Here is a 26067-nt window from a genome sequence, read left to right as displayed (position 1 = left end):
TTAACACCTCTATCCAGTAAATAAAGAAGAAATAAAAACTCCAGCTTTTCAGGTTTTACTTTTATTTACGAAGATCCATTGATAGTTTTATGTTACTGTATTAACAGTGATTTATTTTTTATTAATTAAAACAATTGCAGCTGTACCCTTTCCCCCAACACATCGCTTGACATCTGAAGAAGTATTTGATATGGATGGGATACCCAGGGTTGATGTTCTGAAGAACCACTTAGTAAAAGAAGGTCGGGTAGATGAAGAAATTGCTCTTAGAATTATCAATGAGGGTGCTGCCATCCTTCGGAGAGAGAAAACCATGATAGAAGTAGAGGCTCCAATCACAGGTACACTTGTTTAAGTTTTGGATATTATTTTTTTAATTATACCGTTATTTAGTTGCTCGGATCTAAGGCTGTTTACTTTTTAATCTATGGTATACTAAAATAATATTACAAGGACATTATCTTGAATTTTGAGATAATTTTTTGTAATTTTTTTGGTTTTTGCCTATTTTCAGTGAATAGACATGATCTTAAGTAACCTGGGTGCAGAAGTTGGTCTAACTCGCTTTTGTGAAGGTTTCATCAGTTGTGTTGGCCATAATTCAATTTGATTCAACAAATTCTTATTTACTTTGCTTTCAATTATTAGGGGCAAATACCTCAGTGTAACATAGCAGTCAATAGAAAGTATTGCATTAGGATGGAGATTTTACTACCACCATTATAAATTTTGTAATCCTAAGACCTACACTTGGCTTCTTAAAGAGGAGCTTTATAAATTTAGGTGAAAATTCTGTCACTAACTTCAAATTTCATTATTTTGATTATATCTTGTTCTAGATCTTGAGCGCATAAACACTTGGGTACACATCATCCCTATTAGGACTCTTCATAGATACTAAGACTTCCTGCTGATACCTTTTCTTGATAGAATTTACATTATTTCTTATGTAAAAGAAATTAGAATTTAAGTAAAATTTGTTATTTCAGAGGTTTTTTTTTCATATCTAATAATCTTCTTGTTTCAGTGTGTGGTGACATCCATGGCCAATTTTTTGATCTGATGAAACTTTTTGAAGTAGGAGGATCACCTGCTAATACACGATACCTTTTTCTTGGTGATTATGTGGACAGAGGTTATTTTAGTATAGAGGTAATAATCATATACTATCATTTGATTTGCTTATAAGTGTTACCATAGATGATTTCCATTAATTCCTAGTAAAATAAGTTACTTAAATTACCTATATTGGGTTCTTTTTAATACCTCTGCTATTCTGAAGTTTTTAGGTAAAACTACTACTTATTCTCTTCTGCTTTTCAAACTCTTTTATTTTCTTTGTATTACTCTGTTTATGCAATTATAATTGCCATTTTTCCCAGCAGAAATTATATGTAAACTGAGGGTTCTTTATTGTCCTGTTATCTAGTGGCCCTGAGGACCTAGTGCTATTTCTCTCTCTTGCTCCTAAAGGCATTACCCCATGTGAAAAAAGATTAATTGATTTTTTCTGATTAAATAAAGCATACCGTAATGCTTTTAAGGCTTAAACCCTAGTGCTTTTATTCCACCTTCTATAGCTATTAAGACCCAAGTCTTTTGTGTGTTGTGAAAGTATTTATTTCTTTTAAAAAACAAGAGGCATTAAAATGACCTGTTGATCATTACTTAACAGCTCATGGTTCTTTTTGCTTCATTTATTTCTCTAATTATATAAAAAAAATAAAAAGTAAATGTAGAACTATTTGCATTTTTTAATATAGACATTTCTCTTTCTTTTTTTTAAATGAAAATGTGGCCATATTGTAATGTTGTTCTGTAACTTTTTTCATATATCCCTATACTGTGATGTCTTTCCAGGTCAGTATATATAAATTTATAGAATTTTTAATAGCCACATTGTATTCTGTTGAATAAATAAACCACAGTTAAATATTGTTAGACACTTAAGGTGTTCTTAATTTTTTTCCATTACAAATGATGCTTCAATGAGTCTGATTATTTATACATTTTTGCACACTTGCTGAATTATTTCTGTGGGGCAGATTCTTGGAGGTAAAATTGCTGGATGAAAGCTCTACTAATAGATATTTCTGTGGTGTTGAGTATTTACTGTGTTCCAAGTATATCCTAAGCACTTAACACACATTAATCCTCACAACACTATGACATAAGTACTATTATTTTATCCATTTTATAGATGAGGAAACTGAGGCTTGAAGAAGTTAAATAGCTTCCCCAAGGACACATTGTTAGTAAGCAGTGCAGCCAGTCTTATTCTAAGGCTATACTCTTTTTTTTAAGATTTTATTTTTATTTTTAAAGAGAGAGCAAGCAAGGGAGAGGGCAGAGGGAGATGGAGAGAGAGGATCTCCAGCACACTCCACAAGGAGCTTGCAGCCCGATGCGGGGCTCCATCTCCTGACCTTGAGATCATAACCTAAGCTGAAATCAGAAATCAATCATTTAGCCAACTGATTGGCACCTCCTAAGCCTGTACTCTTAACCACCTTTCCCAGTAGATAATTGAATCTTTACCTGGTGAATTTCCATGCTGGTTCCTGTTTATATATTCTCCAGTATTTTTAACCTCCTTTCTCAGGTATACTAGGACTCATGGTGAGGAAAGGAGTTCAGTGTTCTGTCTGCTCAAATTCCCTAAGGAATTTTGTTACCTCTGAGTTCTTCTTCCTTTATTCATAGTTCCATCACCACTATACCTCAAACTTTTCTCAAAGCTTCAAGGAAACCAGAAAATGGCCCTTCTTAATGAAAAAAATAGGGGCCTTTGATAGAAACAATAAAATAAACAATTTTAGAAAGTTTTTTTGGTAACTAAGCATATTGGTGTTTGTGTCCTTATATTCGAGTATTTTGTGGCTGACTCTTTTAACAGATTTTATTTTTGAAAAGGAAAATAATAAAGAATCAAAATAAGCAAAAAAGAGAGGTAGAATTTAGTATTTCTCTGGCTTAATTTCTTTTTTTCCTTGTGAAAAAAATGTAGGTGTGAATAGTTACACATTTTAATATACCTTAACTGGTTAAAAATAAAGTTTGTTTCCTTTTTGTTTATAATTCTATAAACCAGGCCAATTTCTGTATGAAATATCTTTCCTCTTTTTTTTTTTTAAAGATTTTATTTATTGAGAGAGCACAAACAGGAGTAGGGGGAGTAGGGAAGGCCAGAGACAGAGGGAGACAAAATCCCAAGCAGACTCCATGCCAGAATGGAGCCCAACTTGGAGCTCTTCTATCCCATGACCTTGAGGTCTCCACCTGAGCTGAAATCAAGAGTCCAACGCTTAACTGACTGAGTCACCTAGGTGCCCTGATTTCCTTTTTTTTTTTTAACCAAATAAGTAAAATGTGAGTTTCTTATGTTAAATCTATTGAGAGGGGTACCTAGCTGGCTCAGTTGAGAGTGTGGCTCTTGATCTTGAGGTTGTGAGTTTGAACCATGTGTTGGGTGTAGAGAGTGCTTAAAAATAAGTCTTAAAAAAAAAATACACACACACACATAAATCTATTTAGAGAAAAGTGTCTGCTATACTGTTTGCTTTAATATTCTTCTTATTTATTTGGATCAGTTTAGGTAATATTCTTCTTTATTTATTTGGATCAGTTTAGGTAATAAGTACCTACTTCAGGTAAGGCAGCAAGTATAACCAACAAAATAACATAAGACAAGGTTATTGCCTTCAGAGGGCTGGATGGCATAATGCTTAAGATCAGAGGGTCGGAATCCCGTCTCTATTATTTAAAAGTTTTGTGATTTCAGACAAATTACTTGAACTCTTTGCTTCAGTTTCCTTATTTGTAAAATAGAAATTATATTACGTACTTTATAGGGTTGTTTGAGGAATAAACGAGGAGTATTAAATACATGTCACTTGATACATTGTAAGTACTCAATAAATGGTCAGTGCTATTATTTTTGACATTATTATTATTTATTGATATACCTAAGAAGGACACCAGTCTGCCAATTGTTTTTAATAGCAAACAATCTATAAATCTAAAGTAATTACATAGATAGTTTAAGTCATTCATTCAACAGATATTTGTTACTCTGTTTCTGCTGTTTAGGTACTTTTCTAGGAGTGGGGGGTGAGAAGTGAATAAGATGACAAAGTCCCCGATTTCATGGAGCTTCTATTTTAGTAAAGGACAAAGAGAAAAAGGTAGTAAAGAGTAATAGAGATTGTAAGGACAATAGGGTTAGAGGAAAATGAGCAAATAATCAAACAACTTAGTTAAATAAAAATAAAAGATAAATTTTCTCAAAACATTTTCTTTTGCAGTGTGTCTTATATTTATGGGTCCTGAAGATTCTGTACCCAAGCACATTATTTCTTCTGCGAGGCAATCATGAATGCAGACACCTTACTGAATATTTTACCTTTAAGCAGGAATGTGAGTACTGTCATGAGAAATATTTTCATTTCCTCAGTATTCCTGTGGAGTGTTATGGCTAGTAAGACTTTACAGTATAGCAGAAGAATTTTGTGTCCAAACATACAAAACTTTGAAGATTATTGTTTAGAGAGTTTTTTAGTGTTTAATGGTGTTTTATTCAGATGTTTTCATTTCAGGGTTTCCTATTAAGTTTGATTTTATAAATATATTTAGAAATGGCTTTGGGTTATATAGCCTTAATGTTTAAGTGATTTTTTTTTTTCTAACAGGAAGAATAAAAACCAAAAGGAAAAAAATAATTGTTGCATTGGAGATTTTTGTCCCCCAATATTTTTTTTTTAAAGATTTTATTTATTCATTTGACAGAGAGAGATCACAAGTAGGCAGAGAGGCAGGCAGAGAGAGAGATGAGGAAGCAGGCTCCCTGCTGAGCAGAGAGCCCGAAGCGGGGCTCGATCCCAGGACCCTGAGATCATGACCTGAGCTGAAGGCAGCGGCCTAACCCACTGAGCCACCCAGGCGCCCTGTCCCCCAATATTGAAGCTCTTCCATGAAGATTCTTAAATTATTCATCTTGTCCTCATTTCAGATTGTTTCAAACATGCTATTGATGAATTGAAATTCTTAACCTACAGTGTTTACCCTATTTCTCTCTTAAATTATTGTGGCAATGGCAATCTAATAACCAGAAGCAAGAATATTATATAGAGTAGTATTTGACCTTTTTTCACACCTCTTAACTGTATGCTTATTAAGTTACTATTCATGACTTCAATAATTCTTAAAGTTCTAAAAATAGAAATAATTTCAGAATTCTAGAGACTCAAACATGATCCAGTAAAGATCATATTACTAGAGACTTCCAGTAAAAAGAGAAAAATATAGTGGTGAGTAATGGCAGAGAACACAGTCATATAACTTCAGGGATCAGGTGGGTAACCTAAATGAATAGGTTATGAATAACAACAATAAAAGTAATGAAATAATAAAATAGTAAAAAATGAAGTAATAATGAATAAAAGATGAGACCTGGAAAGTGCATACTTGACCTAAAAGCAATTAATTTAAATTTTTTATTAAACCTCAGTGCTGGAAAACAGTTAACAGACTATCAGTTTAGAACCTCTGGTTGCTGTTATAGGTTTTTCTCGTATTTTTGTGGCTTTTTTTTTTTTAAATAAGACTTTATTTATTTGACAGAGAAATCACAAGTAGGCAGAGAGGCAGGCAGAGAGAGAGGAGGAAGCAGGCTCCCTGCGGAGCAGAGAGCCTGATGCGGGGCTTGATCCCAGGACCCTGGGATCATGACCTGAGCCGAAGGCAGAGGCTTTAACCCACTAAGCCACCCAGGCGCCCCTTTTTGTGGCTTTTTAAAAATTTAATTTTTAAAATTAAATTATTTGAGAGTGAGTGAGTGAGAGAGAACATGAGCAGGTGGGGAGGGGCAGAAGGAGAGGGAGAAGTAGACTCCCCACTGAGCGGGGACCCCTCCCAATATGGGACTGGATCCCAGGTGACCGAAGGCAGACGCTTAATGAACTGAGCCACCCAGGCGCCCCAGATTTTTTTTTTTTTTTTAGATTTTTTATTTATTTATTTGACAGATAGAGATCACCAGTAGGCAGAGAAGCAGGCAGAGGGATAGGAGGAAGCAGGCTCCCTGCTGAGCAGAGAGCCCGACGCGGGGCTCGATCCCAGGACCCTGGGATCATGACCTGAGCCAAAGGCAGAGGCTTTAACCCACTGAGCCACCCAGGCGCCCCAGGCGCCCCAGATTTTCTCATATTTGAATGTTACTGTATTCAAAAGGGGAAAAGGAAATAAGCTCTTTTTTCTTTAGATAATTAATAAACTACTCACCAAAATTGCAGCAAAAATGTAAAATAGCCAGGAATTTTAATAATAGAAAAGAGCAAAGGGATGTGTATGATAATCTTCTTAAACGTAAATGACAGTTGGATTTAGTGGAGTTTTGTCTCTCTGGTGTTATTTTGGCTTCATGCTTCACTGTCCATTTTAAGCATTCATTGTAGACTAGAGGAACCCCTCTGTTCTTCCAATATATGAATAAATTTATCTTTTTTTTTTTAATTGGGTGGACCTTGGGTTTTGTTGTGATGTTGTAGTAGTCCTGCCTATAACAAAGCAGTCACTGACTCTTAGAATAAAATAAAGTATTAAAACTAAGTATACTTCTAATTTAGCCTTACTTGGCCTGTAAAGGTAAAGGGTTGAGATGATTTTAGGGATTTGACTTAATTTATTATAAGTAATATTTTATGATGATCTGCTGCATGCCCAAATTTAGAAGCAGCTAATATATTGTCTTGGAAGACCAATACTGCCTCTTTTACTGATTCTCATAGGGCAAGATGCTTGCCTTTTAAAAAAATGATTGTATACAATAAAATTCACTCTTTCTAGTCTTGAGTTCTCAGTTTTGACAAATGCATAGAACTGCCCATCCCCCACAGTCATGCTACAGAAAAGTTTCATCATCTCATAAATTCCTTCTTGCTCCCTTTTCATAATCACCCCCATACTCATTGTAAACACCTGGCTACCACTTGGCTGTTTTCTGTGTCTGTAGTTTTCTTGCCTTGTTTTTTTTTTTTTTTCTTTTTTTTAAAGATTTTATTTATTTATTTGACAGATAGAGATCACAAGTAGGCTGAGAGGCAGGCAGAGAGAGAGAGGAGGAAGCAGGCTTCCTGCTGAGCAGACAGCCCGATGTGGGGCTCTATCCCAGGACTTTGGGATCATGACTGGAGCCGAAGGCAGAGGCTTTAACCCACTGAGCCACCCCGGTGCCCCTTGCCTTGGTTTTAATAGTCAATTTATGTATCTATGTATCTTCAAAATAATAGTAATTGATTATCAATTATTTTTTCTTTTTCTAGGCAAAATTAAATATTCAGAAAGAGTCTATGAAGCTTGTATGGAAGCTTTTGATAGCCTGCCTCTCGCTGCACTTTTAAATCAACAATTTCTTTGTGTTCATGGTGGACTTTCACCAGAAATACACACACTGGATGATATTAGGAGAGTGAGTATATATTGCAGTTCTAAGGTTGATTCCTATTTATAGTACTTTGTTGCGTAGACAGTAGAAGCTTCAAACTTCTCTTCACTGCCAAGATTAGGTAATGGTAAAAAAAATTAATATACTGATATTTTAAGGAAATATCTTCTAACCATTCAGAACAATGTAGTATGGACAGTATTCAAAGTTGGTACCACTTTCCTGTGTCCATTCTATTCTCACTTTTTGACAAGTTATTTCTGTTCTTTGTTTCTTTCTTTTCTTTCTTTCACAGTTAGATAGATTCAAAGAGCCACCTGCATTTGGACCAATGTGTGACTTGCTATGGTCCGATCCTTCTGAAGATTTTGGAAATGAAAAATCACAGGAACATTTTAGTCACAATACAGTTCGAGGATGTTCTTATTTTTATAAGTAAGGAAAAATATCCAAGATTAAACACATTTTAGTTGTTAAAATAGCAGATGTTTCATATAGAAAACCATTATTTTACTTAATTTACTTTTTTCCCCCTACAGCTATCCAGCAGTGTGTGAATTTTTGCAAAACAATAATTTGTTATCGATTATTAGAGCTCATGAAGCTCAAGATGCAGGGTAAGAATTCTGTTTCCCTGGCCCAAATTAACACCTTATGTACAAATCAAACTTAGTGACTCATGATTGATGCTTTACGATGCATATTAAGCTATTTGTTTTACAGCTATAGAATGTACAGAAAAAGTCAAACTACAGGGTTCCCTTCATTAATAACAATTTTTTCGGCACCTAATTACTTAGATGTCTACAATAATAAAGGTAAGATATTGTTGATAAAAAATTGTTAAACAACTTAGCATTTTAATTGACTTTTTAAAAAAAATAATAGAAAAGAGGCATTGTTTGAAACTGTAACTATCCAAATCTTGTTATAAAAAAGTATAAGATATAAGGGAGGGGAGAAAACAAGAAATAAAAATCCAAAATGTAAAACTTAAATCATATGTAACCATTCCACAACTTGGCACTCATAGAAGCTGTCTTACAAAAAAATGTTCTGAATTAAGTCAAGAAACCACACATGATTTTCTCAGACTCCCCTTTCTTAAATCTTTCCCCTTGTAATCAAGAGAATGTTTTCTTATTTACATAAAGCTGTTGCTGCTTTGACCATTTCGTGTATTTACACTGTATAGTTAATTTAGTTTATCATGTTTCTTGGTTTATGTTCACTGATATAGGTTCTCTTCCCCTTTCTTATTCCCTACTTTCACCTCTTATCATTGCCCCCTCAAGATTAATAGTTGAATTGTCCTTGATCAGTTCACTCTGACCTCTCGGATATATTCCTCCATTTTTTCTTAAATCTTTTTTCTTTATGTGCTTTTCCACCAGTTTCCATTCCCTTTCCTTCTGTCCAGATTTGATCTGTTTATAATAATTTGGTTTCATTTAACTTTGAACATAGCTTATTGACAGATAATGCCAAAGGATCTTAATCTAGTTAAGTGTGTGCCAAGGAAATTGAAGATGAGCTTGGGTATGTTTATGTAGTGCACATTTTCAGAAGAGGAAATTAAGAAGCCATCTCCTATTCTGTCTTGACATGTCTGGAATTCAGTTGACTATGCCATAGTTTCCAGGGTCACTGGAGCAGATGTGCCAGGAGGAAAGAACAGAAGGTTAAAGACTTTTAAAAGTATTAGAGAGATAATGAGGTCATCGCTAAATATGGGTCATGGAGTTCAAAAGAGGAACAGAAGAGTTTTTTTTTTTTTTAGTTATTGGAGATAATGGTTAAAAGATTAAAACATTTGCCTGAGATCAAATGGTAACATGCTATATAACTTTGATACAGAATATGTTACAAAAACTCAATATTATATTAATTACCCAAAAAACCCTGTACCTTGACTGAGTTGCTCATCTTCAGAAACTACTGTCAATGCAGCCTTTAAGGATTATGCCAGTGCTAAAATATTCTTTTAAATTACAGAATTTCACATTATAAATTTCAGAACTTCTAGAGAAGTTACCTAATGATGTATGGCTTCATTTTTGAGGAGAATGTATCTAAGTTTTGACCCCACTTTTAAGAACAGAATAGAGGGCTACATTTAACTTTGTACCAATGCTCTAATGCCTCATCCGTAACCTCCTCTTCTCAGTATTACAGGACCTAGTGTTCAGTGCTCAGCTGATTATTGTCTAATTGGTTGTCCTCTGTTAGTTTGATTTAGGGGGCTAAAGGAATCACTTTTCTGAGTATTCAGAAAAGAAATTCAAACCATTGAATCTGTCTTGTCAAAATCAAATGTCTCTTAGTAGTGATTAAGTCTGCATATAGTGTTAATGATTTGAGTGCTTACATGGTATGGATATGTTTGTAATGTTTCATTTCACCTGGAAGGCAATTTTCTAGATTCTTTATTTTGCTTTAAAGCTTAAAACTTGGTATCATTCCTTAATTTCTGATGCTAAATTTAAAATACTTTTATTTCATAAGGAAAACAAGCATATTACTTGTGCCTTTGTATTAGCCAGAATCCCAAATCTTGGAATTTAATATCTGTATTTTTGTGCTTTTCATTAAAATGGAAAAAAAAAAGTAACCACATAATTATTATAATATCTACAAAGCATTTTATACTTTTATATACCTTCATGTGAAATAGATTGTCTGATCGTATAACAAACATCTGAGGTAGTCAAGGTGGACATATTAGTCCTGTTTTATAAATGAGAAACAGATTAGTTAAATAATTTACCAAGCATTGCAAAGCTAGTGTGTGTTGCAGCTTAGATTGGAATCTAGCCTATCTAACCCAGTATTCCATAAAATAGTATAACCAGTGACTGAAATCTCTGTAGTTAATTTAAGATATTATTTCTTTTAATGTATTGAAACATTAGAAAGATACTTGAAATTGAGATGAGTATGTTACCTTTGTGTTATTTGGTTATAATATTTTCTTTTTGGCATTTTAGTGGAGTTTTTTCTTTCTTTTTTTTTTTTTTTAAAGGTTTTATTTATTTATTTGAGAGAGAGAGTGTGAGAGAGAATGAGAGAGGAGGAGGTCAGAGGGAGAAGCAGACTCCCCATGGAGCTGGGAGCCCAATGTGGGACTCAGTCCCGGGACTCTGGGGTCATGACCTGACCGAAAGGCAATTGCTTAACCAACTGAACCACCCAGGCAGCCCCAGTGGAATTTCTTCTAAATGAAATAAAACATTTCTTTGTGGTAGTTTCACTTGATTTCCCATATTAAGTGAAATAAATACATGCATACAGTCATAAAAAACTGCTTTTTTTCCTGGATTTTGTTTTTGTTTTTTCCTTCATTCCCATCAGCAATGCTTTTCAGGTTGCCTGTAACTAAAAAGATCCTCTTAAATTCCTTCAACTTGTAGGAACTTTTAAACCTAGAAAATTGCTCATTGCCATTCTGTGTTTCCTCTAAAAATTGAGTTTTCACAATTTTGGATATAGTAAAAGTGCATGTTCATCACTGAATTGTAAAGTAAAGCAAACAGCTTAGAAATCTGGAAATTTCATTAATAATAAATATAGATCTGACTATGCTCTACATAAAAGTGTGTTAAAAAACAAAAATGTGTTTTTACTAACATTTAGTACCTGTCTCCCTCTACTAGTCCTCATTCAACTCACACCTTGATTCCCCACTCCTTTAAAAACAGTATTTTTTTTTTTTTTGCTTTTATGTGTTATAGAGTTTTAGAGCTAAAGACAAGTTGTTACATTCACATTCAAACTTATCTTACAGCTGCTGTATTAAAGTATGAAAATAATGTGATGAATATTCGACAGTTTAACTGTTCTCCACATCCTTACTGGTTGCCCAATTTTATGGATGTCTTCACATGGTCATTACCATTTGTTGGAGAAAAAGGTATTTTTTTTTTAAATGTTTAATTACTGTCACATTTACTCCAGTTTACTATTGGAGGCACATACTTGATAAAGGAAACTGAAGTCTGGTTTCACTATGGGTTCAGCTCTACTTGTGTCAGTGGGTGTGGATATGAGAGCCTCAAAGATATTTTGGTTAGCTGTTTATAGCCCCCATGTGAGGGTGTCTGGGGGACTGGAAGAAGACTTATAAATAGTCTGATGTTGTCTTCAGCTGTTGGGTTTTCTTTCTGTTTTTCTTTAGCTTACATCTTTTATGAAAGAATGGAAGGATGGCTTTGCTTTAGAATGGACACTTTTGCACATTTTAACACCACTTTTGGGAATGTCAGAGTAATTGATAGAAGGATTTAATAACCCTAGTTTTGGGCAGTGTTAGTCATAGTTCTATACTCTGAGAAAAATGATGAGAAGTTCAGGTTCAAATCTAATACTTCTTCTCCCATGTAAAAAATATGTATACAAATTTAGTGGTAATGCTTTCTGATGATTTCTATTAATAATATATTAGTATATATTTAAATGGCTTTTTTTTTTTTTAAAGATTTTATTTATTTATTTGACAGAGAGAAATCACAAGTAGGTAGAGAGGCAGGCAGAGAGAGAAAGGAGGAAGCAGGCTCCCTGCCGAGCAGAGAGCCCGATGCGGGACTCGATCCCAGGACCCTGAGATCATGACCTGAGCCGAAGGCAGCGGCCTAACCACTGAGCCACCCAGGCGCCCCTAAATGGCTTTTTAAGAGAAATGCTATTTAAGAAATTTGTGGGGGGGGTGCCTGGGTGGCTCAGTGGATTAAGCCTCTGTCTTTGGCTCAGGTTATGATCTCAGGGTCCGGGGATCAAGCCCCGCATCCAGCTCTCTGCTCAGCGGGGAGCCTGCTTCCCTCTCTTTCTCTATCTGCCTCTCTGCCTTCTTGTGATCTCTTGCTCTGTCAAATAAATAAATAAAATCTTAAAAAAAAAGAAAATTTTTTTTCTAGTTGTATAGAATTTTTAGGATTTCCTTATTTCATCACATTCTCCTTTTCCATTTTAGTGCTGATTTTTCCACAAGGCAATGCCTCAGTTTCCATATCTGGAAAACAAGATTATGAGAATACAGACATGAATATAAAACGTTTTATTCTAGATCCCTTTTTTTTTTTTCCTCACCTCTTCCATGTTACAAATGTTCCTTTCTGTTTGGGATATGTTACTTCTGCCAATGCAGTTTTGGGTTCTAAAATACAGAGTTAATACTTAAACTCTGTATATTAAACAGATTTTTTGAAGATTGCCTCTGGTCTTCATCAGTTACTCAGTAGGTCAACATTAAGCTAATATGGAGATAGAATTACCCACTTTAGCATTTGAGAAAGGGGGCCAGTAAAGGGCTTAGGTGCAAGGGATGCATTACACTTATAACCTTCTATCTTTGGTGTATGAGAAATAGTTCAATCATAGCATCATCGGGCTAAAGGGAATTTAAGAATTCATCTTGCTCATTCTCCTGCCTTCAGGCTAGACTGCTACTCAACTGTTTTAATGTAATATAAGTAGGGTGGGGGGTGGTAAGAATGGGGAGCATAGAAGGAAAATGGACATTTCGTAAATTCTAATTTCTCTAATGCTTCCACAATAAGGAAACACTTCAGTTATTACTAGTCTAAATATTAGTGCTATCAGTGTTTAAACAAGGAAAGAAATAGAGATAATAGGGGCACCTGGGTGGCTCAGTGGGTAGGCCTGTCTGCCTTTGGCTCAGGTTATGATCTCAGGGTTCTGGGATCAAGCCCCGCATTGGGCTCTCTGTTCAGCAGGGAGCCTGCTTCCCCCCACTCTCACTGCCTGCCTCTCTGCGTACTTGTGATCTTTCTTTCTCTCTCTCTGTCAAATAAATAAATAAAATCTTTTTAAAAAGAAAGAGAGATAATAGCTTCTCTTAACTAATGCACCTATCAAAAACCAGGACATCATAGAATTTTAGAACTAATAGTGAACTTAATAATCATGTAGTCTGGCTCCTTTTGAGAGATGAGAAAATTTAATCTAGTTTCTGTGGATATCTCATAAGTGAAGATGGTGAATCAGGTTTCTATATACTCCTATATTTGAAATCTGCTACTACGTAATCTTTTGTTCTTTTTTTGCCACTCTAAATCATCTTATAAGATGAGGAAGTATTCAGACCTTTTGACCAGTTTTGTTTTTTTCCTGTGGATCTTCTCCAAATTATTCATGTCTTTCTAAAAATGTGAAGCTCGGATTTGAATATGTACACAAATAGAATCCTAACCAATGTTGAGCACAGTAAGGTTTTTTTCACTCTTTGCATATTTTTCCATTTTAATATCTGTTAGTTGTTTATACAGCCTAACTAGTTGATTCTAATGAAAATTTTCTTTTGTTGTGAATAGCAAATGACATCTCATTTGTTCCACTTTGAAAAAGCCAGTTTGACTCTGATCTAGTCTCTGAAAAGCAACTGACCTAAGCCAGAGGCTTCTTTAGAGACTGATTTAATCCTAAAGTTAGATGAAATCTGTAGTTTTTAACCTTTTAGAGGCTTTGCTTTTTTTAAAGATTTATGTATTTATTTGAGAGAAAGAGTTTGTGTGAGGGTGCATGTGCGCAAGTTCAGGGATGAGGAGAGGGAGAGAATCCTCAAGCAGACTGCTAAGCATGGAGCATGTTGTGGGGCTAGATCTCATAACCCTGAGATCATGACCTGAGCTGAACTTGATGTTTAACTTAACCAACTTAACTGACTGAGCCACCCAGGCACACCTGGGGCTTTTTATTTCTTTTTCTTTATCTTTAAAAAAAAAATCCTATGTTGGAAAATTTCCACCATGCACAAAGGCCGAGTGAATAATATGGTGAATTGCTGTGTACCAGTTACTCAGCTCCAACATTTATCAAATCATGGCCAACGTTGTGTCATTTATATCTCCATCCACTACTCCCCACCCTACACTTTAATTATTTTGGGTCATATTTCAGCTATTTCTTTTATAGCTCTAAATAGCTATAAACATTTTATATAGCTATAAATATTTTAGAATGAATCTCTAAAAGGTAAGGACTCTTTGTTATTATTAAAGTAACTACACAAAAAACTTTTATTAATTTCTTAACGCATACCTTTTTGAGAATCTGATTAAAGTTACGGACTTTTGTCCCAGAAAAATTCATACACAAATACATGTATATTTGTACATAAACATAACATTGTCAGGGTGGTTGTAGATCTGAAGTGAATTGGTAACCTCCCTCAGGTTTACTGATCCCAATTTAAGAACTCTGTTCTAGAGGATCCAATATAGTGTGATCTTCCATAGAAGGTCATACATGTAAGATTTATTCATTTAGTAGATTTTTTGGGGGGAAGTCTGTTTTATTCAAGTTACTAAAGATACAAAAACACAAGTAAGATATAGGTCTTTACAGGTTAATAGAGGACTTAAGATACATAAATAATAACAAAAATATAATATTAGGTAAGTGCTCCTAGAGAAATACAGTTTTATCGGAATTGAGAGGAGGGGTTGATTCTATTTATTGAAGGGATCAAAGTAGCATTTGAACCAAGGCTTGAAGAATGGTGGAATTGGAATCGTGCTGGTAGATATGGGCGAGAGAATTCTAGGTAAGAGAACTTTCTAAGCCTGAGTCAGAAAGCAAGAGAGTGTAAGACCACTAACAAGTGTTGAGGGGTTTAGATTGATTTACAGTTAAGATGTATGAAGGACAATAGTAGAAAAAGAATAAAAAGTTAAATCAGGATTAGATGATGAGGATCTTGATCACCACGCAGAGTTTGGAGCTTTGATAAATGGTGGGAAGCAACTGAAACAGAATACGACCATGATAGTCATTCAGAAAAATTGGTGAAATGGACTGGAAGAAAGACTCAAAATTGAGAGACCTGTTACGAAGCTCCATTAAGACTCAAGTGGATATATAATGAAGCCCTGGTAGCATGAGAAATAGAGAGCAAGGGAGAACTAAAGAGGTAAAATCAGTAAGACTTAACAAGATTGCATGCTGCAGGGGAAGGAATGGTTGAAGATGACTTGGATATTTTAAGTCTGGTGATGATATTGCCATTAACACTCTCTGATGAAAACCTGCTATTTTAGCAACCCTTCACTCCAGTTGTAGCTGCTCTTGGTCTTCACTGGGATTGCTTGGGTTGGCCTTTGACCATATCATTTTCTTATTAGTCAGATCCCTCCTTGCCTCTCAACATACCTTCAGATTCCTTTCTCTCTCTTTTTTTTTTCTACTTCACTTATCTTATAAATCTGAGCCCCAGTAAATGCAACCATCCATTTTCTCCATTCTTACAGCCAGTGTATAGAGCACTGCTAGCGATACTTACATAGCCTTATGCAGTGGTATCACCCTTTGATTGCTAGCATTGGCTGAGCTCTTGACAGTACCCCAAAATTCTTTGTGTCATTAGTCTTCTTCCTTTACCCTTAGGATATATTCTCAACTTAATTTTTTTTTCTCTTAAACATTCTTTTTGTAGCCATTTCTCTTACTCTCAGAAGAAACATATACCACTAGTGGGAGTTTTCTCCATTTATTGTTCCCTTGCTTTATAAACTGCACTCATCTTGAATTCTGATCTTGTTGAAGAGGTGACCCTTCCATTTAGAGCTAGAACTACTACTACTACTACTACTACTACTACTACTCCTACTACTTCTTCTTCTTCCTTCTTCTTCTTCTTCTTCTTCCTCCTCCTTCTTCCTCCTCCTCCTCCTCCTCCTCCTCCTCCTTCTTCCTCTTCTTCTTCTTCTTCTTCTTCCTTCTTCTTCCTCCTCCTCCTCTTCTTCTTCTTCTTCTTCTTTTTCCTTAAGATTTTATTTATTTATTTGACAGAGAGAGAGATCACAAGTAGGCAGAGAGGCAGCAGAGATAGAAGGGGTAGCAGGCTCCCTGCTGAGCAGAGAGCCCGATGCGGGGCTTGATCCCAGCACCCTGAGATCATGATCCAAGCCAAAGGCAGGGCTTAACCTACTGAGCCATCCAGGCGCTCCATGGGGGCTAGAACTTCTAACTTGACTCTGGATTCCATTATGCTTCTACTTTTTTAGGAACCTTGTTTGATCTGTTAGGTCTTCTGTGTCTTCAAACTCTCTCTACTAAGTTTATATAAATTGTTCAAATCCATCTGATCTTTATTTTAAAGATAAATAACATTTCCCACATTTGTTATTTTTCCTTATCTACTACTATGCTATTACTTTCTTGCCTTTCCTTAGAGGATGAAAAGTGCTATATGCCTAAAAGCTACTATTTATTATTCATAAATGACTTCTCGTAGTTTTGAAGATAAACCTTAACCTGTCGCCAAGGTCTTTGGATCTTCCTACTTTCTCTTTAGTCTCATTTCTCTCCTTCTTGTCTTAGTCTCTGTTTCTAGCCGTAACACAGCATAACTGATTCCTGAATATGTTATGCTCAATTAAGTTTCATGTCTTCCTAATTTGTCTTTATTTTTTCAAAACAGTTTTACTGAGATATAGTTTATGTCCCATATAGTTAACCTGTTTAAGTCCTACAATTCAGTGGTTTTTAGTATATTTGTGGAGTTGTACAATGGTCATTACAGTAATTTTTGAAACATTTTTATCATCCTTCCCAAGAAGCCCTGTGTCCTTAGCAGTCACTCCCCATTTCCTCCTACCTCTCCTTGCTGGCCCTAGGCAACTGTTTTGCCTAATTTGGACATTTCATGTAAGATAATTTGTGATATTTTGTGACTAGCATCTTTCTATAATGTAGTCAAGGTTTATCCATGTTTTAGTAATTTGTTCCTCTTTGTGACCAAATAAGATTCTATTATATGTATATACCACTTTTTTAAAATTTTAGTCTATTTTTTTTTAAGATTTTATTTATTTATTTGCCAGAGAGGGAGAGCGAGAGCACACACACAGGCAGAGTGGCAGGCAGAGGCAGAGAGAGAAGCAGACTCCCCCTTGAGCAAGGAGCCTGATGTGAGACTCGATCCCAGGACCCTAGGATCATGACCTGAGCCAAAGGCAATGGCTTAACCAACCTAGCCACCCAGGTGTTCCTGGATAGACCACTTTTAAAATAGAAAATTTATTTTGGGTGAGGAGGGTAAAGAAAAGTTTAATTGTAGTGTAGTTAATAATCAGTGCTACATTAGTTTCAGGTGTACAATATAGTGATCAACATCCCTTTTACTATTCAGTGCTCATCAAGATAAGTGTGGTCTTAATCCCCTTCACCTGTTTTACCTGTTGTCCTCTCCCCCCTAGCCCCACCAGCCACCTTCTGTCTGGTAACCATTACTTTGTTTTCTATAGTTAAGAGTCTGTGTTTTGGTTTTTTGCTTTTTTTCCTTTGTTCATTTGTTTTATTTCTTAAACTCGACATATGGGTCTTTCTCTGATTGGCTTATTTCACTTAGCATTGTAGTCTCTAAATTCATTCATGTTGTTGCAAATGGCAAGATGTCATTCTTTTTTATAACTGGATAATATTCCATTGTGTATATTTGTGTGTGTTTGTATATTTATACTTATTTATCCATTCATCTGTCGAGGGACACGGGCTGCTTCCATAATTTGGCTGTTGTAAATAATGTTGCTGTAAACATAGGGGGACAGGTATCCCTTTGTATTAGTGTTATTGCATTTTGGGGGTACTCAGTAGTGCGATTACTAGATTGTAGAGTAGTTCAATTTTTAACTTTTTGAGGAACCTCAATACTCCACCGTGGCTGCACCAGTTTGCAATTCCCATTAGCAATGTAAGAGGGTTCCTTTTTCTGTGTGTCCTCACCAACACATGTCGTTTCTTGTGTTTTTGATATTAGCTTTCTGACAGTTATGAGGTGATATCTCCTGTAGTTTTGATTTGCATTTCCCTGATGATGAATGATGTTGAGCATCTTTTCATGTGTCTGTTGGCCATCTGGATGTCTTCTTTGGAGAAATATGTTTATATCTTCTTTTTTTTTTTTTTTTTTAAGATTTTATTTATTTATCAGAGAGGGGGGGTGGAGAGAGAGCACAGGCAGACAGAATAGCAGGCAGAGGCAGAGGGAGAAGCAGGCTCCCTGCCAAGCAAGGAGCCCGATGTGAGACTCGATCCCAGGACGCTGGGATCATGACCTGAGCCTAAGGCAGCTGCTCAACCAACTGAGCCACCCAGGCGTCCCTATGTTTATATCTTCTGCGCATTTTTTAATTGGATTTTTTGGGGTTTTTTAGGTGTTGAATTATATAAGTTCTTTATATATACTAGCCCTTTATCAGATATGTAATTTGCATATATCTTCTCTCACTGAGTAGGATTGTGGGTTTAATCTGCATTTCCCTGATGATGAGTGATATTGTATACCACATTTTGTTTATCCATTCATTATCTGCAAAACATTTGATTACTTCCACTTTTTAACTATTATCAATAATGCTGCAATGAACATTCATGTACAAGTTTTTGTTTGAAAATGTGTTTATTTTCGTATGTGTAGACCTGGGAGTCACATGGTAACTCTATGTTTAACCTTTTGAGGTCTGTTTTTCAGAGCAGCTGTATAGTCCCACTGGCATTGCACAACAGTGCCATTTTTTTCAAATTCTTGCCAACATTTGTAATTGTGTATTTTTTATTAGAGCCATCATATTGGATGTGAAGTTGTATCTCATGGTTTTGATTTGCATTTCCCTAATGAATGATGGTGTTGAGTATACTTGTATGTGCTTATTGGCCATTTGCTTATCTTCTTTGAAGAAATGTTTATTTAAATAATGTGTTTATTAGAAAAAAATTTTTTTTAGAAAAAGAATTTTTAATTGAAGTATAGTTGGCATACAATATTAGTTTCAGGTGTACAGCATAGTGATTTGACAATTTGACAATTATATACATTATGAAAAGCTTATCATAAATACAGTTAACTACCTATCACCATACAAAGCTATTACAATATTATTGAGTATATTCCCTGTGCTGCACTTTTCATCCCTATGACTTATTTCTTTTATAACTCTGGCAGTATGTACTTCTTAATCCCTTTCACCTATCTTGCCTATCTCCTATCCCCTTTCTGCCAATGATGAGTTTCTTCTCTGTATTTATGAGTCTCTTTCTGTTTTTTAGATTCTATGCACACATGAAATAGCATGATATTTGTCTTTTCTGTCTGACTTATTTCAGTTAGTATAACATCCCATACATTTATCTATTTTGGAGAAGATTTCCATGTTGGCAAGATTTCATTCTTTTTTTTAATGGCTGAGTAATATTTCACTGTGTATACATACCACATCTTTTTTAAACTTTCATCTATCAGTGGACACTTAGATTGTTTCTATATATTGGCTATTTAAAATAATGCTGCAGTAAACATAAGAGTACATATATTTTTTTGAATTTGTGTTTTTGTTTTCTTCAGGTAAGTCCTTGGAAGTAGAATTACTGGATCATATAGTATTTCTGTTTTTAATTTTTTGAGGAATCTCCATACTGTTTTCCATAGTGACTGCACAAAGTTTGCATTCCTCCCAGTAGTGCATGAGTTCCCTTTTCTCTACATTTTTGCCAATACTTGCTGCTTATCTTTTTGATAACAAGCCTTTCTGACTAGTGTGAAGTAATATTTCATTATGGTTTTGATTTGTATTTCCCTGATGGTTAGTGATTGTGAACATCTTTTCAAGTGTCTGTTGGCCATCTGTTTGTCTTTTTTGGAAAAATATTTATTCAAGTCCTCTGCCCATTTTTTAATAGGATTGTTTGGGGTTTTGGTGTTGAGTTGTATGAGTTCTTTATATATTTTAGATACTAACCTCTCATTGGATATATCATTTGCAAATATCTTCTCCATTCAGTAGGTTGCTTTTTCATTTTTTTCTTAAAGATTTTGTTTGTTTGTCAGAGAGGGAGAGCACAAGCAGGGGGAGCTGGAGAGGGAGAAGGAGGCTCCCTACTGGGCAGCCCCCCTCCATGTGAGACTTGATCCCAGGACCCTGAGATCATGATCTGAGCTGAAGGCAGATGCCCAAATGACTGAGCCACGCAGGCGTTCTGGTTGCCTTTTCATTTTGTTGATGGGTTCCTTCACTGTGCAAAAGCTTTTTAGTTTGCTATAGTCCTGATTGTTTATTTTTGCTTTTGTTTCTGTTGCTTGAGGAGAGAACTAGAAAAATACTGCTAAGGCCAATCTCTTAGAGTTTGCTGGCTATTTTCTTTGAGTTTTTTGGTTTCAGGTCTGTCTTTTAGGTCTTTAATCCATTTTGAGCTTATTTTTTGTATATGGTATAAAAAAGAGGTCCAGTTTCTTTCTTTCTTTCTTTCTTTTTTTTTTTTTTTTGCATGTAGCTTTCCAGTTTTCCCAACATCGTTTATTCAAGAGACAGTCTTCTCTATCATGTATTCTTGTCTCATTTTTTATAGATTAATTGACAGTATAAGCATGGATTTATTCCTAGGCTTTCTATGCTGTTTCATTGGTCTGTCTTTTTTGTGCCAGTACCATTCTGTTTGATTATCATAGCCTTGAAGTATATGGGCCATTTGTTTATCTTCTTTGAAGAAACATTCATTTAAATCTTGTGTTTATTTTTAAAGTGGTTTTCTTTTTATCTCCTTTTTTTTTTTAAATCACTGAGTTGTAAGAGTTCCTTGTGTATTCTAGATGCAAGTTCCTTATAAGATATATCATTTGTAAGTATTTCTCCTTGTTCCTTGAGTTGTCTTTTCACTTTCTTGATGGTGTCCTTTGAAGCATAAGAGTTTTAAATTTTGTTGAATTCCACATTCAGAATTTGATGAATTTATTTTTTTGTTGTTGCATGTGTTTTGGGGATCATGTTTAATAAACTGTTGCCCAATCCAAACTAATGATTTTCCTCTATGATATCTTCTAAGACTTTTATAGTTTAACTTTTATATGAAGGCCTTTGATCTTTTTTGTTTTTGTTTTTGAGGGAGAGAGAGACAGTTGGGAGGGTGAGGGTAAGGGGCAGATGGAGAGGGAGAGAGAGAATCCCAAGCAGGCTCCATATCCAGTACAGAGCCAGATGTGAGGCTCAGCCTCACAACCCTGAGATCTTGAGCTGAGCTAATGTGAAATCAAGAGTTGGACACTTAATCGACTAAACCACCCAGGTTCTCTGGTCTTTGATTCATTTTTAGTTAATATTTGTATATGGTGTATAGTGAGGGGTTCAGCTTCATCCTTTTGCATGTGAATATTCAGTTGTCCCAGCCCCAGTTGTTGAAAAGACTGTTTTTTCCCACACTGAATTGTTTTGGAACCCTTGTTGAAAATCAGTTGAATTAAAATGTGAGGTTTCTGGACTCTTAGTTCTGTTCCATTGATCTATAATGACTACTTCATACTTTTTCTAACCTATGATTAGAAAGCCTTATCTGCGCTCTCCACCTGACAAACTCCTATTGCATGATTCCTCTACCAGAAGCCTTCATTTTCCCTATAGGTCTTTTTGTATAACTGCATTTTTATAGTATAGGGTTTATCACTTTACTGTGGTATGTGTGTGCATATATATATATCTGCATATAAATAACTCCTTTAGTAGTTAGTAAACTTCTGCAAGGTAGAGACAGGACCTTCTGTATCTGATTTCCAGAGCTTTAGTACAGTGCCTGGCATGTGGTGTGCTATTAATATATTTATAGGAGGAATAATAGGAGCAGTATTGAATTTTGTTTTGGATGTGTTCATTTCTAGGTATCATTAGGACATCCAGGGGCTAATATTTAATAGGAATTTTTATTTATTAATTGAAACTTGCTTATACCTTTCTTTTTTAAAATACTCATTTGTCAAATATTTATTGGATGCCTATTGTCTATCAATCACTGTATTAGACTCTGAGGTACAATAGTAAACAAAACATCATCCTGCATTTATGAAGCTTTCGTTTTAGTAGGAGAAACACGCAATATAAAATGGCTGAAGATGGTTAGCAATAAAACCATCAGGGAAATCCGGAGGCTGAAGGAGAGGTCAACACTAGTGATACAGACTTTGGAATCATCTTCACAAAGGTGATACTTGAAACTGTATAGTTACAGATGGAATGGCCAGGAGCATATAAAATCACCAAAAGACTGTGAAGAGAGAGTCTTGAGAATATCTAAAGTTAGGGGGGAAATAGTCTGAAATGTAGGAAAACCAAAAGAGTAGAACCCTGCAAACTAAGGGAAAACAAAAGGGAAAAATACATAAAATGGTAAAGGAGTAAGCCTAAGAAAGAACCACAGGTTCAGGTTGTTAGTCATTAGTAATCTTAAGAATTAAGTTTTAGGGAACCTGCTAGAGTCAGTTTTTAAAAAATTGAATTCTGGGTACTCCTTGGTGGCTCAGTTGATGAATCATCTGATGGGTCATGATCCCAGGGTTGTGACATCTGAGCCCCATATCCGGCTTCACACCAAAAGTGGAGCCTGCCTAGGATTCTCTCTCTCCTTCTCCCTCTGACCCTCCCCACACATGCTCTTGCTCTTAAAGAAATAGTAATAATAATAATTCTAGAGCTTTTTTGAAACAGTGAAACTGTGCTGTGACTTTTTTCTTACTCTGTAAGGAAATGCTATATCCATAGATGAAGAATTTAAATGTATACATTTTGATGTTATTCATGTCTGGGGGGCTTCATTTTTTGTGTAGAATCTCTCTAAGACTTGTAATCCATTAAATTTCTTTCATTTTTAAGACCTTGTTTTTTGTTTTTTGTTTTTTTTAAGATTTTATTTATTTGAGAGAGAAAAAGAGAGAGCACGTGAGCAGAGGAAAGGGCAGAGAGGGAGAAAGAGGAAGAGGGAAAGAATCCCAAGTAGACTCCGTGCTGAGCTTGGAGCCCAACTTGAGGCTCAGTCTCAAGACCCCGAGGAGTGCCTGGGTGGTTCAGTGGGTTAAAACTCCGCCTTCGGCTCAGGTCATGATCTCAGGGTCCTGTGATCAAGCCCCCTATGGGCTCAGCACGGAGCCTGTTTCCCCCTCCCCCTCTGCCTGCCTGTTTGACTGCTTGTGATCTATCTCTTTCTCTGTCAAATAAATAAATAAAATCTTAAAAAAAAAAAAAAGACCCTGAGATCATGATGTGAGCCAAAACAGAGTTGGATGCTTAACTGATTTCAGCCACGCACATGCCCCAAACCTTGGTATTTTTTTAGTTTCTTCATTCTTGCTATCAGAATGTATGTCTTCTTGGGTTAAAAATCATTGACCATTGTATGAATAACTGGTATGTGTACTTATAGACAGTTGAATTTGGTCCACTAACTTGTAACTGTTCTTTTTCTTTTTTCATTTTTGATTAGTGACAGAAATGTTGGTAAATGTTCTGAGTATTTGCTCTGATGATGAACTGATGACTGAAGGTGAAGACCAGTTTGATGGTATGATTTTTCATTTTACTATTTTTTTATTGTGAAATGGTATCTTTTAACTGCCCAGCTTCAATACACACTCTTTTGTGATCAAATGTAGTTATTGTTCTCAAATGGCTATGCCAATTGATAAGAGTCAAGACACTTTCTTAGATACTGTTTAAGATTTTTTCTTAGCGATTTTACCTTTTTTCAGTTGGTATGGGGAAGATGAATTTTGGGAAAAGGGAAATTTGGAAGAACAGAAGGAAAGGAAAATTGAAAGTACTAAAGAATGTGGTTCTTCATGAATATGGACACTGCTTAGAGGGAGAATAAAAATGCTTTTTGTTTCATTGGTACATTGTTTCTTCTTAGTGCATCAGAAACATACCAGAACCCCCAGTGTTGTTGTCACTGTTTTTTTCCCAAAAACTCAAGTAGGCTGTTCCCAACCTATGAGTGGTTGTGTTCTCCAAGACCACTTACTGGTTTAATTTGATTTTCAGAAGCATCTTTTCCATAGAAACAAGGTTAAATATGGCTGTTTGCTCTTCTGTAAGCCAACCAGTGCACTAATGTACATTTATAGTATAATTTAATACCATAAAAACAAAATTCCTTTTATTTTTATGTCTTGAAATTTTTATTTAAAACTTTAAAACTTTTTAAATATTTTTTAAACTTTAAGTCATTGAGAAACAGAAACGTAAACATCTTAAAGCTGAGGACTATTTATTTCCTTCTATATGCTGCTCACATCTTTGTTGCAGCATTCTTTTAATAGTTGTAATCTGTATGTAATTGTTTCCATATATTAAACATGGTCTACATTTTGGTACAACTTAATAGCTACATATTTCTAAGTATATTAATATACCATAATTTTCATAGTTAATCTCGTGTTTTTGTCATTTGCGTTGCTTTCAGTTGTCCTTATTATAAATAGCATGCAATGCATATGTTTATACAATAGTTTTTTTCTTGGGATAAATATCTTGAAGAGAATTATGGACTTAAATATGTGTTTTAGCTTCCTTATTTTAGCTATGAACTGCCAGATTACTTTGCAGAAGAATTGGACCAATAACGAAGTACTTTTAGCAATGAATCCATTGACCTCTTTCTCCACAGTCCCAGCTCATTGAGTTTTGGTCATTTTTACTTATTTTGCTTGGTAGCTACGTAATAGTGAACTACACTTGGTTTAACTTAAGATTTCTTTGATTTCCTAATGATTTTTAATTTAAAAAAATTACTGTCTACTTTTTCAAGTGTATAAGCTGTATATCTTATTTGACTACTTAATTAAGTACAATCTGAGTAAAAGCTATTTAGAAATTTCTCTGCTTGCAAACAGATTTAATTCTTAAACACTTTTGTAAGCCCATTTGTTAAAAGTACAAAGTGACTGTACAAGTGTCTCCTACTGCCATCTGTTGGTGGCAAGCAAAGATACTCTTTTTTTTGTTAACTGAATAAGTTTTTTTTGGTTAACTGAAATAAATTATATCCATTCGTTTTTGGTTTCGATAATAGGCCTTAGTGAATAATATTTTTTTATTTTAGTTCTTTTTTTGTTTGTGTGGAAGTTTTAGATCTACCATATTTCATTGTATTTGTCTTTTATGTAAAATTTTTAAGTAGTTGCAGTTAAATACTTTTTCCCTATTCTGCCACCTTTTCCCTTTTCTCTTGTTAGACTAGGTCTGGGTTCAGACTCTAGTTTCTCATAGTTGTTATATGACCTCAGGCAAATTTTTTAGCTTCTGAGTCTTATTTTTTTTATCTTCAAAATGAAGATAATGGTACCTACTTCATAATCTTACAGGTGTTGATATAATGACTGAAATAATTTTTGGTTCATAGTTTACTTATTTCTTCAGATAAAGTTTTCTGTTATATGTCAAATTCTGTGAAATATCAAGTAATAGTTTTAATCGGTATCTCATTAAATCTATATCTGCATCTAGGAAGTTTTTATTTTATTGTTCCAGTTTTTAGTATATGTGCTGCCGAAGTGGGCACTAGGAAGTTTTAATATTTACTTCTCTAAACTCAGATCAAGATCTCTTGCTCTATATAATTAGTTCATCTACTATAATTACTACATTTAATATGTTTAATGTACAGTTATTCCATTTAAAAATCACATAGTTTTTCTCTGAAAAAATCTGTTATTGTCAAGTTAAATTAATAATTAATTTTATATCCTTATTACAACTGGTGTCTTTTAACATATATTCTGTGTGTAAGGTATATATTATATACTTGTGGGTTTATCTTCTGACAACTTGGATCAGCAGAATTATTTCCTACAGTAATTT

At 35.0% G+C, this 26067-nt stretch overlaps 1 protein-coding gene across 7 annotated transcripts in view; it reads left to right on the top strand.

Moving 5' to 3' along the window:
* The window catches only part of PPP3CB (protein phosphatase 3 catalytic subunit beta), a 56423-nt gene that overhangs the window by 16649 nt on the left and 13707 nt on the right, over positions 1-26067 (top strand). For all 7 annotated transcript variants that reach the window (XM_082717109.1, XM_082717110.1, XM_082717113.1 and 4 more), the window contains exons 2-10: positions 141-341; positions 1028-1152; positions 4305-4416; positions 7320-7465; positions 7737-7876; positions 7981-8058; positions 8165-8259; positions 11226-11351; positions 23693-23770. In XM_082717109.1, the coding sequence (XP_082573235.1) occupies positions 141-341; positions 1028-1152; positions 4305-4416; positions 7320-7465; positions 7737-7876; positions 7981-8058; positions 8165-8259; positions 11226-11351; positions 23693-23770 (1101 nt within the window). The remainder of the gene's footprint in view (positions 1-140; positions 342-1027; positions 1153-4304; positions 4417-7319; positions 7466-7736; positions 7877-7980; positions 8059-8164; positions 8260-11225; positions 11352-23692; positions 23771-26067) is intronic.

Source organism: Mustela nivalis, assembly GCF_964662115.1.
Source record: "Mustela nivalis genome assembly, chromosome: 2".
Taxonomy (NCBI): Eukaryota; Metazoa; Chordata; class Mammalia; order Carnivora; family Mustelidae; genus Mustela; species Mustela nivalis.
This window is presented reverse-complemented; position numbering and strand designations above follow the sequence as displayed.